This window comes from Hemicordylus capensis, chromosome 1 (genome assembly GCF_027244095.1).
Source record: "Hemicordylus capensis ecotype Gifberg chromosome 1, rHemCap1.1.pri, whole genome shotgun sequence".
Classification (NCBI taxonomy): Eukaryota; Metazoa; Chordata; class Lepidosauria; order Squamata; family Cordylidae; genus Hemicordylus; species Hemicordylus capensis.
The window spans coordinates 386,907,126-386,923,430 of NC_069657.1; the positions used below are offsets into that span (position 1 = coordinate 386,907,126).

The 16,305-nt window shown below is 41.9% G+C and overlaps 1 protein-coding gene across 9 annotated transcripts in view; it reads right to left on the reverse strand.

Moving 5' to 3' along the window:
* The window catches only part of AKT3 (AKT serine/threonine kinase 3), a 357,028-nt gene that overhangs the window by 294,333 nt on the left and 46,390 nt on the right, over positions 1 to 16,305 (reverse strand). For all 9 annotated transcript variants that reach the window (XM_053301809.1, XM_053301802.1, XM_053301817.1 and 6 more), the window contains exon 2: positions 15,503 to 15,648. In XM_053301809.1, the coding sequence (XP_053157784.1) occupies positions 15,503 to 15,548 (46 nt within the window). In that variant the 5' untranslated portion in view covers positions 15,549 to 15,648. The remainder of the gene's footprint in view (positions 1 to 15,502; positions 15,649 to 16,305) is intronic.

Consider the following 16,305-nt stretch of genomic DNA (forward strand, 5'->3'; position numbering starts at 1 on the left):
TACACTGTTAAAAATGGGCAGTGCCCCACATACTGGAATGCATTTTTATATGCGTGCACATTTATTTACTAATGTGTGCACAAACATAGAGGCTGCAAATACCCAGAAAGCCATGGATATTCTCTTTTGACTAGACATGAAAATATACCTGATCCACCTTCTTGTTTTTTAAGATGGTGGTAACACAAAGTAGACAACAGACTTCTGTATCTCACATGCTGACAGTCAGATATAACCAAATTCACATCACATGGGAGGTGTCCTAGAAAAGAGTCACCATGTTAAAGAAAAGGGAAGTAGGCTCCATTAGTTCTTCTTAGAACTACTTGTTTATTATACTGGATCACATGTTGCACAGTCCTGCCAGTGAACTAGCTGTGCTCAAAGCTGTGCCCCTCACTGCAATGCGCAGAGAGGGGGAATGAAGACCAGCATTCCCTCTAATTTTTTTTTAAATTAGTGAGTGGAAAGGGTTTTGTCCTGGGTGGCAGCACTGAGGCAGTGTGCGCACATAACTCACACTCTCTCCCTCTCACACACACACACAGTAGGTTGTTATTTTTTTTTACCTTTCCCCCCTGCCGGGAGTAGCCACCACCGCCTCCTGTCCTCCTCCCTCCATCTCCCACCCCAGTATGGGCTGACAGGGGGAAGCTGATGGGGGGAAGCCACCACCACCGCCTCCTTGCCGCCTCCTCAATACCGTCCTCCTCTGGATGCTCAGAGCTGGAACTGGAGGAGGAAGCGGCCCAGCTGGGGGGGAGGGAGGATGAGGCACACCTGCGACCCGGCCAGGTAGAGGGGGAAAGCTCGGCAATCTTCCCAGCCGGGGGCGGGGGAGAGATGGGGGAGAGACAGGGGAGACTGCGCACCCACCAGAAACCTCTGTGTGTGGGCCTGGGCTTTGGTGTGTGCGTGTGGACACACGGACCTTAGAAGGAAGTGATGAGGATATGATTTTCACCTTTCTCCCCTCCCTGCGTAAGCCCTTTTTGTTGCCCGGAATATTTGTTTGTTTGTTTATTTATTTAACATATTTATTTACCGCCCAAAATGCAAGTCTCTGGGTGGCTTACAACAATACAATAAAAACAACAAATAAAAAGGTTAAAACATTACAACAATTTATTTATTTTATTTTATTCATCAAACGAATATACTGCCAAAACTTTCATCTCCACCCAGCTCCAAATCCCCTGATGATCTCTCCCAGAGGTTTCATGTAGATGTTAAACAGCATCGGAGACAATATGGAGCCCTGAGGGACACCATACCAAAGTTCAGATTTTGAAGCACAACAGTCTCAGAGGAACACCATCTGGAATCTGCCCAAGAGATAAGAGTGGAACCACTGTAAAATAGTTCCTCCCACCCCCAACCCCCTCAGACGCTCCAGAATGATACGATAGTATCACATTCCCTCTGTCAGTTCCCAATTGGAGACCATCCATCAGGCCGACCAAGGAAGTCTCCACTCCATAGCCCGCTGAAAACCAGTTTGAAATGGGTCTAGATGATCAGTTTCCTCCCAGACCACCTGGAGCTGAGAGGCTACCACCCTCTCAATTACCGTGCCCAATGCAGGCTTCTTTAGCAGAGGTCTAATGAATGCCTCCTTAAGTTGTGATTGCCTTAATGATTGCCTCCTTAAACTTAAAACAACCCTAAAATGATTATAAATCATCAAATGATTAAAACAGTATCTAATGAAAAGCCTGGGTGAACAAATGAGTCTTGACTGCCTTTTTAAAAGTTGTAAGAGACAGGGAGGCTATTTCAGCAGGGAGCGTGTTCCAAAGCCTCGGGGCAACAATGGAGAAAGCCCATCCCTGAGTAGCTACCAGACAAGCCGGTGGCAACTGCAGACGAACCTCTCCTGATGATCTCAATGGGTGGTGTGATTCATAGTGAAGAAGACGTTCTCTTAAATACTCAGGGCCCAAGCTGTTTAGGGCTTTATAGGTTATAACCAAGATGTTGTATTTTGCCCGGAAACTTATCCACAACCTGTGTAGATCTTTTAGGATAGGAGTGATATGGTCTCTCCAAGATGACCCAGAGACCAACCTGGCTGCCGCATGTCCCTGAGGGCTGCACAACCCACAGGAACATGTTCCTGGCAACAAAATGGGCTTTTGAGAAGACAGAAGTTAAAAATGCATCCTCATCCCCCTCCTAATGCTTATATCAGGGAATCCAAACTGGGGGAGTGGGGACAAAACAGCAAATGTGGTTCAATGTAAGCAAGTGTTAAGTGATGCACATTGGGGCGAAAAACCCTAACTTCACATATACATTGATGGGATCTGAGCTGGTCAGTGACCAGGAGAGAGAACTTGGGGTTGTGGTGGATAGCACATTGAAAGTGTCAACTCTGAGCCATTTTGGAAGGGCGGTATACAAATAAAATCACATAAATTAAATCAATAAATAATAACTCAGTGCACGACAACTGTGAAAAAGGCCAATTACATGCTAGGGATAATTAAGAATAAACATGCTAGTATTATATTGCCAGTATTACAATGATTTATACAAATCTATGGTGAGGCCACATTGGAGTACTGTGTTCATTTCTGGTCACTGTATCTCAAGAAGGATACTGAAGAACTGGAAAAGGTGCAGAAGATGGCAACCAAGATGATCAGGGGTCTGGAGCACCTTCCTTATGAGGAAAGGCTACAGCATCTGGGGTCTTTACTTTGGAAAAGAGGCAAATACGGGAAGACATTATAGAGGTTTATAAAATTATGCATGGAGTGGGGAGAGAGAAATAGTGCACCCTCCCCAATACTTAAAGTTATCCCCCCTCCACCCAAAAGCCGCCCCCCGCAGGTTCCGTGTGCATCCCTACTATCTGCCTCCTTTATATCCCAGGGTCTGAAAGCACTGGTCTCAAGAGTTCTTATCTGACCATAAAAAATCATCGCACCTTCAAAATAAACAGTAATAACTGCTGAGCAAATTAGAATCATCGTTTTGTTTTTGGAAGGTGGGCGGTGTCCCTATAGCCTGCATCCAATAGAACACTGGTGTGGCATGCTGATTGTGTTGTCCAGTGGAAGAGTCTTAGCTAGTCAATCAGATTTAAGTAAGTAAACTAAATGGAGCTGCTGTGCAAATAATATTCGGGGTGGTGGTGTAAGACTACAGAAGTCAGTCCCTCTTCAACTTCCCTGTGCTTGTTTTAAACAACTGAACGTAGCCAGCCCAGGTTGGGGAGCACAAACTGTATTGGGGGGAGAGGGGAAGATGGTGTTATCGCTTAAATATTTGACAGCAGGCTGCGGACCTCTTTCCCATCTGGCTGTAGCAGACGCTTTCAACTACTACTGAACTGAATGACAGGTAGCACTCTCTTCATTTTCTGCTGCCCCAACATAACAAAATACGAAGGCTAGGAAGGAACCTGTGCCACAACAGTCAAAATCCATGGCAGCACTCAGCCTGACTTGCTGGCCAACTGCAAAGAATTTGGCTCAAATGCAGGGGTGGGGAATGTTTCCCCAAGATTTTTTTATTATTATTATTATTTATTTATTTATTTATATAATTAATTATTATTATTTCTTGTTTACACAGTCAGACAGGTGTTATTGACTGGTTTGTTTTATCCAGACATCGAGTCCTTCCCAAGGACCTGGGATGCCAGAATTTTATCATCAATACTGTTGGTTATTATAGATATCGTCGCAAAATATAGGCTGTTCCCAGTAAAGCTGCTTTTTGTAATTGGCTGATGGTGATTTCTGTGGCCCCTATGGTGTTGAGGTGCTCTTCAAGGTCTTTTGGGACTGCACCCAGGGCGCCAATTACCACTGGGATTATTTTGGTCTTTTTCTGCCAAAGCCTTTCAATTTCAATTTGTAGATCTTTGTATTTGGTGATTTTTTCTATTTCTTTTTCTTCTATTCTGCTATCCCCTGGTATTGCTATGTCGATTATTTTGACTTGTTTTTCTTTCTTCTCGACTACAGTGATATCTGTTGTATTGTGTGGCAGATGTTTGTCTGTTTGTAGTCAGAAGTCCCATAATATTTTTATATCTTCATTTTCTTCAACTTTTTCAATTTTATGGTCCCACCAATTCTTGGCTACAGGTAGCTTGTATTTTTTGCAGATGTTCCAGTGTATCATCCCTGTTACCTTGTCATGCCTTTGTTTGTAGTCAGTCTGTGCGATCTTCTTACAACAGCTGATCAGGTGGTCCATTGTTTCATCTGCTTCTTTACAAAGGCGGCACTTGCTGTTTGTTGTTGATTTTTCGACTTTTGCTCTTATTGCATTTGTTCTTAGTGCCTGTTCTTGTGCAGCCAGTATTAAACCCTCTGTTTCTTTCTTCAAGTTGCCATTCTTAAGCCATTGCCAGGTCTTGGTGATGTCTGATTTTCCACTTATATTGTGCAAATATTGACCATGCAGGGGCTTATTTTTCCATCTTTCTGCTCGGTTCTTGACTTGTTCTTTCTTGTAGGCCTGCTTTGTTTCATTGGTGTTGAATAGTTTCTCGTTCTTGACCTTTTGAAGTGCATCTTCTTCACTGTCCTTGATATATTCTTCAAGGCCTCTTTTCTCCTCCTCTACTGTTTGATGGACTTGCAGCATTCCTCTTCCACCTGAGCTGCGAGGGAGGTAGAGCCTATCTACATCACTGCGGGGGTGCAGAGCATTATTGATGGTCATGATTTTCCTGGTCTTACGATCTAGCGTCTCCAGCTCTGCTTGGTCCAGTCTATTATTCCTGCAGTGTATCTGATAACAGGTATAGCCCAGGTGTTTATGGCTTGTATCGTGTTCCCGCCATTGAGTTTGGACTTGAGGATTTCCCTAACTCTCCTGATGTACTCACTTCGAATTTTTCTTTTCACTTCAGTGTGTGTGTGTGATGTTATCAGCCTGGAGAATGACCAAGTATTTGTAACGTTCTTTCTCTTCCAGGTTCTTGATCTTGCTTCCATTGTGCAGTTCTATTCCTTCTGTTTTTCTTATTTTTCCTCTTTTCATTATTAATGCAGCACACTTGTCTAGTCCAAACTCCATTGCTATATCGCTACTGAATATACGGACAGTGTTTAGCAGTGATTCGATTTCTGACTGGGACTTTCCATACAACTTCAGATCGTCCATGTACAGCAGATGGTTGGTTTTACTGGATGTTTTAGATGTTTGGTATCTGAGGCCTGTTTTGTTTAGTATTTGTGAAAGTGGGGTCATGGCAATTACAAACAAGAGAGGGGATAGTGAGTCCCCTTGGAAAATGCGTCTTCTAATGCTAACCTGTCCAAGTGCCTCACCATTGATTGTTAACTGGGTACTCCACATGCTCATTGCTTTTTTAATAAATATCTGAATGTTTTTGCTGACACCAGTTGTTTCTAAACATTTTAAATATCCATGTGTGAGGCAATGCATCGAAGGCTTTCTTGTAGTCAATCCATGCAACACTTAGATTGGTTTTTCTTCTCTTGCAGTTTTCTAAAATCATTTTGTCAATCAGCAGCTGGTCTTTTGTGCCTCTGGTGTTCGGGCAATTTCCTTTCTGTTCAACTGGAAGCTGTTTGTTAATTAATAAGTGTTGCATCACTTCATCTGCTATTATTCCAGTTAATAATCTGAACATGGTTGGCAGGCAGGTTATCGGTCTATAATTACTTGGAACTGCACCTTTTGCTGGGTCTTTCATGATGAGATGAGTTTTCCCAGTTGTTAGCCATTGTTCAATATCACCGCCTTTCATAATGTGATTGAACTGTTTTGATAGTTGTTTATGAAGGCTTGTTAGGTGTTTAAGCCAAAACCCTTGCAGTTTATCGTCGCCTGGCGCAGTCCAATTTTTAATTTTCTTTGCTCTTTCACTTATTAATTCTGGTGTTATTATTAGATCTTGCATTAGTTGGTTACATTTTTTGACCTCTTTCATCCAGCCTGCTTTTTTATTATAATCTATTGGATTGTCCCATAATTTCCCCCAGAATTGCACTGTTTCTTCTTTATTTGGTGTTTCTAGCTTTCTTGCAGTTTCTCCTTCTATGCTTTGGTAGAAATGTCTCTGATTTGACTGGAATTGGAGATTCTGCCTGTGTTGTGTAATTCTGGCTTCATATCTGCTAATCTTCTTTGACACTGCTGTTATTTGCTGCTTTATTATTTCCAGGACTTCTCTAATTTTCCTTGAATCGAGGTGGTATTTTTGGATCAGATAATGTTTGGTGTTTTCATTCTTCAGTTTCTTGTCTTTCATTTCTTTCAATTTACTAGCATCTGATCTAAGCCTGGAGATTTTATTTTCTAATCGAATCTTCCATTTAGGTGATGTACTGCTTTCATTTTTTAAAGGTCCACTGATCTTATATCCGAGCTCTTGTGTTGTTATTGTTGCTGCACTGTACATTAGTTGGTTTCTTTCTTGCAAATTATTGGTTGTTATTTCTGCAAGTGCAGCATTGACATCTTTTAATGCCTGAGCAAGTTGTTTTTTGGCAACTGTTTTTAGAGCAGGAAGTCGAACCCTGGTGGTTGTTTGGTTCATGTGCTCAGTTATTTTTTGCTTTAGTTCTTGTTGCTTTTCTGTTAAACGGCATTTGGGTTTTTGAGGTGAAGGCAAAGGGGAGGTTGCCTGGTTTTGATTTTGAAACAGTTCAGCAACAGTGGCACCCTCTATTTCCAACACCTACTCCACCTGCACCTGAGCAACTGCTTCAGTTGGTGGTAATTCTTCTTCCATATCTTGAGCCTGTGTTGCTCTTTGCAGTTCTTCCAGCTCAACTCCTGTGAATACTTTATTTCTTATTATGAATCTTCTCTGGTCTGCTAGGCTTTGTTCTGTCATTTCTGTGTCTGGATGCTTCTCTTTCCAAATTTGGTACATTCTTTTTAAATAACCTCTTCTAGTTGGACTAGACTTGTAATAGCAGATCATTATTTCCTTGTTGGCATTTTTTGTATATTTTTTTCGGTTAAGCGACGTTTCTTCCAGTAACTTTGCTGTCTCCAGCCCTGGTTGCTCAACTGAAGATCCTGAGTCCTGTTGCCCACTTGCCACCAGATATCCAGGGACTATAGCATCTGGCGCGGTCCTTGTTGACCCGGGCGACGACCGATCCGGTATAGATTTATTAAAGTTACGTCTCACCATATTGTTGATGGGAGAGGCACTCTTTGTCTGGCTCCTCTGGTGAGACCTGTCCATTATGGTTGGACCTCTGACATAGCTCTCACCTTCCTCAGAGCACGCAAGCCCCACAACCACACCAAGGTAGTGCCTCACTGGGGGTATTATTAATTATTATTATTATTAAAAAAATTTACACCACCCTTCCAAAAGGCTCAGGCTGCGGTGGCAGTCAGCCTGGCCTCTGTGCAGCTGATTCAGCTATATTTGCACAATACCTGGGCTGGCCTCAGAGCAGCAATTCCACAGCGCTGCCCAGGAAAGTTAGGAAATCTAATGGCTTATAGCCGGAAGCCTTGCTTCAGAGTTGGAGGCTGCCAGTCACTGAGAATCCATTCTGTTCCTTCCCAAGCCGATAATGGAATGTGTGGGTATGACTTAAAATAAGAGTACGAAGCAGGAATGGGAGCTGGGGGGAAAGGGAAGGAAGTATGTGCCTCTGCCCAGCAATGACTTTTCACGTATGGCCCTTGGTCACTTTCCTCATGCTATAAATTGCCGCAGGTACAGATGGATGTGCAGGTCTATCTCTATGGGCCCAGGACTGGGGGGTGAGTGCAGAGCTCTGGCAAGGCACAGCAGAATGGATAGTCTTGTTCTGATGGGCTGGAGGTAGGGCTGGAGGGAACAGGACTGGATACAACTGTGTGTCTCTCTCTTTGTCTCTCTTTTCTCACCCTGCTACAGCTGCCTCTTTCTCTCTCTCTTTCCTCCCAGTTTTAACTTGAGCCAAACAGGCAACGACAGCACCCTTGACTCCCATAGTGGTCAGCCACCGCAAATGTGGTGCTCCAACCTCAGCACACTCTGCTCAGCTAGCAAAGAACTGGGGTAATGCTGGCCCTGATTCAACCTAATTAAGAATGCCATGCATGCACAGGATGGATGTGTGTGTGTTGTGTTCAGAAGGAGGAGGGATTTTTTTATTATCTGTTTTGCTGAAGTTATTGGCATATGTGTGGGATGTATGTTGGCATGGAGCAGATGCATGTGTGGGGGGATGCATGCTGGGTGTGTATCAGATGTGTGGCATATATGTGTGTGTCAGATATGTGTGGGTTGGATACTGGCATGCAGCATACTCATGAGGTGTAGGGGGGTCAGATGTGTGTGGGATGGATGCCAGCATGTGGCAGAGGGGTGTGTGTGTGTGTGTGTGTGTGTGTGTGTGTGTGTGTGCACACGCATGCATGCACATGTGTGAGTGATGTGTGGGTCATGTGTATGAGATGGATGTTGCTTGTAGGGTTCTGCACGGAGTGGGTCAGGTGTGTGTGTGTGTTTTCAGACATTTATAAAGCATTTTTATTATCAGTTTTGCTGAATTTATATTTCTGTGGAATTTTTTTGTATTTCTTTTTCTGTGTAAACTGCTTTGTGGACTTCTTTTTGAAACATGGTATATAAGTAGTAGAAGTAGTAGTAGTAGTAGTAGTAGTGGTAGTAGTAATGTAGTCTGGAGTTCTAATACCACCACCACAACCACCCATTATAGTGATGGAGTTGCTATGCATGCTGATTCTTGATGAAACTGGGAGCTTGCAATTACCTATTTGATGTTCCTCATGTTTTTGATTAAGAAGAAAATGCAATCCGTGAATCTATTAACTTTATGGGAACTGGAATTGTCCATAAGCATCAACCCTGCTACAAAATAAGACTCTTTCTGTTCCAAGGATTGGGGTGGGTGGGTTGGTCTTTGATATCTGAATAGATGCGGGTTAGTTCCACAAGGAAATATCTACTTGGTCCAGGTATTATGCAGCAATTTTTCTGGGTACAATTTATTTAAAGTTAACGTACGTTCATTGAGACTTAAATATTCCACCTTGCAATAATTTATGTGATCTTATGTGTTTACTCAGACGTCCCAATGTGTTCATTTCGACACTCTCAAGTAAGTGTGCATAGGATTGCAGCCTTACTTCTGCTGATTTCAGGCATACTTTTTGTAGGATATGGCATCAATAGCTGGGTGATTTGTCTGAGGTATCAAACTGGGCTGGGAATAAGAATTTACAAAGAGACTTTATCATAGAATTTTTAGTTTGGCTAGACACAGACAAAACTGGTGAAAGGAAGTTAAGAGACTTTAACCAGGCTGCTACTATGGGGTAAGTGTCTGGTGTGTGTAAGACTGGTTACCTGAGGAGAATTTTACATGTTCTTTGTAAAAAAACAAAAAACCAAGGTGCCTTGATCCGGTTTATTGGGGGGTAGAAGTGACAGACTGAAAGACTGTTAATCATTGGGTTTAAAAAATCTCCATTTTTGGGAAAGCAAATCTATTCTCATCCTCAACAATTTAAAATGTATTTATGTGTTAAGTCTTTCTCTCAATTGTCCTTAACCTTTATGTAAAAATGGACAAAAGACAAAGTATGATAATTTGGAAAACCTGCAATAATACAGATGTTCACCTCTGGTTAAGCATTTATAGACTTTAAACGTACAGTTCTGATGATGACCTATTGCAAGCTCTGTGCTATATATTGAATGTATTCATTCATCAGATCACAAATAAGTTAAAAATCTAGAATTTGCAGACTTCTGTACTTATGGGGAGCTCAGTTCCCAGCCCTCTGAATTTCTGTGGCTTTTACTGCAGATACCTATGTAAGGCACTCTCTGTTCCCTCACTTCTGAAAGGAAGCCCCATCTTGGGTTAAATGTCTTTTCTTTATCAGAACCACAGCAGCAACTGGTTTAAAATGAAAAATTTCATATAGATTCTTAGAGAATGTAGCTTCCAGTTATTGCAATTTGCACTTTAAAAAAAGAATGATTCCACTTTTGCCGAATTGTTCTTACAATAGCAGGATTTTCCCTCCCTGCTTAGCTGGATTCCTGCATCCCTCCCTTTTTGGTTTTCAAATTCCCCCCTTTATTTTGGTGCTACATACAGCTGCTTCCTGAAAAGTCACAGACTTCACCTCCAGTGGCTCTGTCTCTTGCTACTCCTGGCTCCGCCCACCACCCACCCTGCCTATTCCCCACCCCCAACCACAATCCCCGGAGCCACCAGCCACCACTGGAACTCACCCATTTTCTAGCCTTTCACCCTGACCAGCGCTCTGACCCTGGAGCTCTGTTGACTGCTCCAGGCTTGACTGCTACAGACAGACCCAGGCAAAGACAGTATGTTCAGAGGCGGTGCCCTCTTTTGACAACTTTGAACATGTATTACGTTGTAGATAACAGGAAAAGAAAGAAACATACACCAGTAAGTGCTATTAAAAATGCCACAACTTTATAAAAATAAACCTAGCAACCTAGAACTGGTGTGGACAGAGGAGGTACTTATATTTTCTTCTTAAAAGTTGCTAATGCATGTTGGCATTGTTAGCTATCTACACTGCACCTAACACTAGTGCTCTGAACTCAATTTTCATTCTAGTGACAGAAATATATAAAGCAGGTTTTCAATATAAATGAAGTAGAAACTGTGTTGACTCTTAAGTGAACAGAATTGCAGGACTGTTGTAAAAATGACTGTACTAATGCTGGTAGAGTGCTCTTACCCACCCACCCTCTCCAAGTCCTCGTTTCATTTTTCACTTTAATGTACTCTTCAAGCTTTAAAGAATAGAGTGCAATACTGCAGAATTAACACTCTTCTCATTATATGTCCCCAGCATGAGAAACTAAGCAGTATACTGCTCTGAATGTAGTGATTCCATTTAGTTAGCATGGCTAATAGCTCTTAGTGTTCCATGAATTTCTCTGAAGGATCTGTTTCCATTTTCTAATAGATTGGTGGAACTGGCCCACTTTCATCTGTTACGATTAGCTTCTGACAAGTCTCCTGCTAAAATTTGTATTAAGCTCCGGAACACAATCCATGGTAAATGAGGTCAGCATAATGATTTAAGCATCCTGAAGCACTGTACAATTAGAGAGGTAACATTTTAACACACACACACACACACACACACACACACACACACTCTCTCACATACTTTAGTGCCTTTAAAAAAAAGAAGAAAACATCAAAAATCCTTTTATTTAAGATGAGAGTTGGGGTTCTTACAATTTTTGTTCAGGTTATAAAAAGCATGGAAATTTCAAGTTAAGGTGTTCACCTTAACTTCTGCAGTATGTAAGCTGTAACATGTATATTATGCTGGCTTTATAAATTACATTCCATATATAACCACACTTTTCTTTGGTCTTTCAGCTCAATATTGGGTTGTGGAGGGATGCAGGAAGGTGTAGCTGCCCCAATCACCTGCTAGAGATACATCAGGTAGAAATTCACCAGATAATCTACAAAACACAGTGCTTGTCCTATATATAGGCTTAATTCTAAACCAAATGGTACCCTTGTGGTACCATTTTTCCAATACCTTTAGAAAGAAATCTTAAAGATATAAAGGTCCAACACAAAAACCAAACATACCACATCATCCTATGCATGTTTACTCAGAAGTAAGTTCCACTAAATTCAATGGAACATACAGTACTTCTTACTAAGCATGTTTAGGATACAGCCAATATTCTTCAAACCCATGGATAGATTTTATATTTTCACATCATGGTGACCATCGTGTAAGTTTAAGAACTTAACAAGATGTTTCTACAGCATTCTATTTGAATTCTATATTGAATTTTGTTCTTAGTCACAGCAAAACTTTAAACAATACGCTCAAACAGCAAACCATACTTTTACAAAAGTGACTCTACTAATATTAACTATGTTGAGAGCCAACTTACACACTTCTGAATTCTTGTTAATACATAAATATGGTAATTCTTCAATTTTAAAAAGTTTGAATCTATATCAAATTGCTGCAAAATGAATTATACTTTCTCTTAGTGCCTGGCCTAATTCTGCACACAAAAGCAGTTGTGGAGCTGAAGGAGGTACTGGCAACAGTATTATATGAAATGTATTTAGGATAAGGTTTTAATCTTCCACATCCCCCAAATATCTTTCATTCCCCAAATATCTAGCCACTTATACCTGGATCACAGGTATCACCAATCCCCTTCACAACTTCTTGCAAAACAAATTAAGGTATATGATACTCAAAAATCCTTTAATAAAATACTCTGAAAATGACTGAACCACAACCTATTAGATGCAAAAGCTACTTTCAAATATTGGTAACTTGCTCGATTAAATTCCAACCTACATTCTATGTACCATATGTCTTTTGGAGTTCTGACCAAAGGCTGCAAGTTTGGCCTTCCAGAAATTAACAGAAATAAATTCCTGTTCACATCATACAAGAAATGTCCTCATCATTCGGTTTGTTCTCACTCTACATACTGATGATAGTACCATATCAGCTACATGGAGTAGAATACCTAAATGACAGTCAAGAACCTTAAAGGCAACAAAACACGTCCTATTTCCCCACTATATTATTGTGGGATTCTTGAGTTTCTCACAAATTATTAATAACAAATTTAAAAAGTAAAGGACTGACGTGACCTTTCTAGCTAATACCTGGCAGTCTGGGTACTGGATGAAGAAGCTGGCCTTAAGTCCCAAGATGAATCTGTGCATTTTGAAATGTAAATTATCCATATTAGTTTGTACCTATCTAGACCAAAATCAATCTCTGTTAATCAAATCATGGACCTGAGTGAGATCTACAAAAATTGTAAACAAGGATTCATTATAATAGACTGAATATTTTGTATCAAATTATGGGAGAGCAAAAGAAAATTCATAATATATCGTCCAGCATGGAATGTTTTCCAGCAAAAGTTCATTCAATTCTGCCTAAGTCTCGTTTAGGTAATAGCAAACTTATTTAAAAGAAGTTTCCTGGAAGCTTACCATATTGATCGATTATTCTCTCTCACACTCTTTTTCAAATATAGGCAAATTTATCTTTCTCTGGTCCCACCATAATGTCTTCCTACTCTATTTTGCCTTACTCCTTGTCAACTGACAAGGAGACAACTTTTAAAGTGGTGGCTTTATCAGGGGGAGTGGGGGAATCCAGTGTCCCTATTTATCTCAGCATTGGTCTCTTCCAGTGACTATTGCTGGTGGGTGGTTGTTGTGTTTTTTTTCTTTTTAAAAGGCTGTGAGATCCTTTTGGACAGGGAACCATCTTCTCATTCCTTTTGTTATGTGAACTGCCTAAGGACCACTTTTTTTGAAAAGTGTATATAAATATATATTTTATCATCATCATCATCATCATCATCATCATCAATCTACATAATTCTCTAAGACGTACCTGTGGCTAATCCCATCCCATGTGTGGCAGCTCTTGTGAGAGTTTGCAATCGAGGTACCAGGAGGGGGAGAGAAAGCAGCGGGTGGGGAGAAGGCGGTGGGGGAGGGAAAGCAGCGGTGGCTGGGGGAGAGCTGAGAACAAGGGCAGGAAGGAGGGGGGAGAAAAAAGGGACAACTAGAGGCACAGATGCTCTCCACCCAGGCCAGCTAGTTATTATTAATACTCTATACATCACTTAAATGGGCTATAAACAGCATTCTAAATTGTGAGTAGCATCCAAAGTATCACTGGCAAGTTAGCCCATACAAAGCATCTTCTCATTCTCCTCCTCCCTACTAAAGCTTCCTGAGCCCCCGGAAAAGCGACTGCTGAAGGTCATCAATGGCATGGGATGCAGCATGGGACTGCAAAAGGAGGGGCTAAATGCAGCTCTCAGCCATCTGACTCCACTGAGAGGTCACTGTTTCCACTACAAAGTGCTGTACTTTGCCCAGTGCCAGTGGGGTTCCTTTAAGGGAAACAGAGTCGTCTTAACCCGAAGCGACGTCTTGGAAATCATGCACAGAATGCTGGGAAGCATAGTCCTTCCAGCACTGTCCTGATTGAGCTCTATGGGCAAAACACTGAGAAGGACTACACTTCCCAGCACTCTGTGGGGCTATTCACACGCTCAGGCAAAACCGGTCTTACAAAGCCCAGCCCAGTTTTGTGTGTGTGTATGAACCGCTGAGAGCCTCATGGCTCCTGGTGATGGCACAGCAGCAAACCCACTTAGGAATCCCGCTGCTTAGCCCGGGTTTGGGGTGTGAGGATGTCCTGAAACTGGGCTTAGTGCTTGTGTGTTGGTGCCACGTGGCTCCGTATGGCACCTACACATGAGTAGCCTATAATGCACCATGAGCACTAGCCAGCAATCGTATGCGCAGAAGTAGCCCTCCACCAGCTCAGGAAGCAGCCCTTGATCACCTGCTGGGGAGGTAATTTTAAGATCGTGAGAAAGGGCTCTGTGTATGCCTTTCCAGGCATCGCTGGGGCTCAATAGGGTTCCATTTTTCTTAAAGCCCCTCTTCCCCCCAACACACACAATACCCTCAAAGTATTGGGAAAGACACAGCAATGCACAGAAATCAACGATGGGAAATAGCTCTCACATTGCAGGGAGTTGGGGTTGTTGTTTTTTGGCTAAAGTAGCCCCCATTTGAAAAATGGTGAAGATCACTGTACTAGATGCTACCCATCGTATTTGTCCCAGATGATCCCAGAGTTTTATAGCCCCAGGAAAAAAAATTAAGGAGACAAGGAATACAGCTGTAGAACTCAGTAAGGCTCTCCACACGAGCAGTGTGAAGAGCCTAAAGAGGTTTTGCAGGGAGAGCAGGCTTGACCCACTCTCCCCGCAGACGATCAGGGAGCCCTCCCCGGGAAGCTGGATCAGCTGCCCAGACGATTACCGGCTTCATCATGGAGCCAGTTGGGGTGGCAGGGTTTGGGGGCCTCCCAGCCCCAGAAGTCCAAGAATGCCCCACGCAAGTGCACGAGGCATTCTGCGGGTACTTCCAATGCTGGGAGGCTTTTTGTAGCCTCCCCATTGGAGGGCTACTCATGAGTCGCTGTAGCGTGGAGCCACGCTGTGGTGACGCACAACCACCTAACCCACTTTTCAGGTGATGCCCCAAACCCGGGTTAAACAGCAGGCTACCCAAGAAGGTTTGCCGCTGCATTGTCACCGGGAGCCGCACAGCTCCCAGCAGTTCTCATGCACTAAGGAAACCAGGCTGGGCTCCCTTAGCCCGGTTTCCACTGCATGTAAGAATAGCCTCAGTGGCTGACATCCAGACTACGTCTTGTAAACCAGACTATTTGTGTTAGCCATCTGGGTTAAGTGGTATAAAAAGTTTAATAAATTAAATCAGCGTACTATTCAGGAGTTACTATAAAGGACTACTTAATTTAAATAGTTACTTGATTCTTCCATCAAGTAATTTAATCAGGATATCAGCCAACATACTTATTTACATAAAAAGTATTGAGCATTGTGTAAATTGTTTTCAGGATTAAAATTGTTTTTAAAAAGACTACAGCAATAAACAATAATTCTTACTGTACAGTATATTTAATTGTATTTAACACTCACCCCTTTTTTGAACCCAACCTTCTTTCACAATTGTAACATCGCTCATGATGACTCCACACTGAGCCCTTGACTCAGAGAAATAGTGTTTTGCTGTGTCAGTTTCAGTGTATCACGTTTCTTCTGGCTTTTTAGTATCTTAAATTAACCTGCAAGAACGAGCAAACAAAAGATTGTCAGTATGTCTGATTGCTGGACATTCAATTCTCCAATCCTCAAAATGATAATCTTTACTTTTTTATTTACTCAGAAATAAATATATCTCCATCTTCTAAAACAGCACTTAAAGCAGGGTTTGACAAATCCCAGAAGCCAGGGAGCCCCAATGCCTAGAAAATTAACCATGGTGCCTAGATTAGGATACTCAGAGGTGGAGTTATTAAATAAAATCTTTATTTGTCACAGGCTGTCCAGCCTAAGTATGTCACTTCTAAAGAGGATAGACACACACATTTACTCTCCCCCTTTCCAATTATATCACTAAGTCTGTTAATTTTGTCAAGTGTCTATTGTCTGGCTTCTAAATTTTTGGGCTGGCTCCTAGATCCAAATAAAAATTGTCAAGGCCTGACTTAAGGCAGTTTACAAAACTCAATACTATCTAAAAACAGTTTCGTCAGTATCTAAAAATCAACAATTCATAGCATAAACACTGCATGATTTAAAAGCATGGGTGAACAATGGAGGCTTTGCCAAGCACCTAAAAACTAGTATTGACAGAACGAAGTGACTGTCTCAGAACACAAAACAGTAACAAGTTTCAACATCTCAATGCTAAAAAGTAGTTGGCAAATTTTAATGTAAAC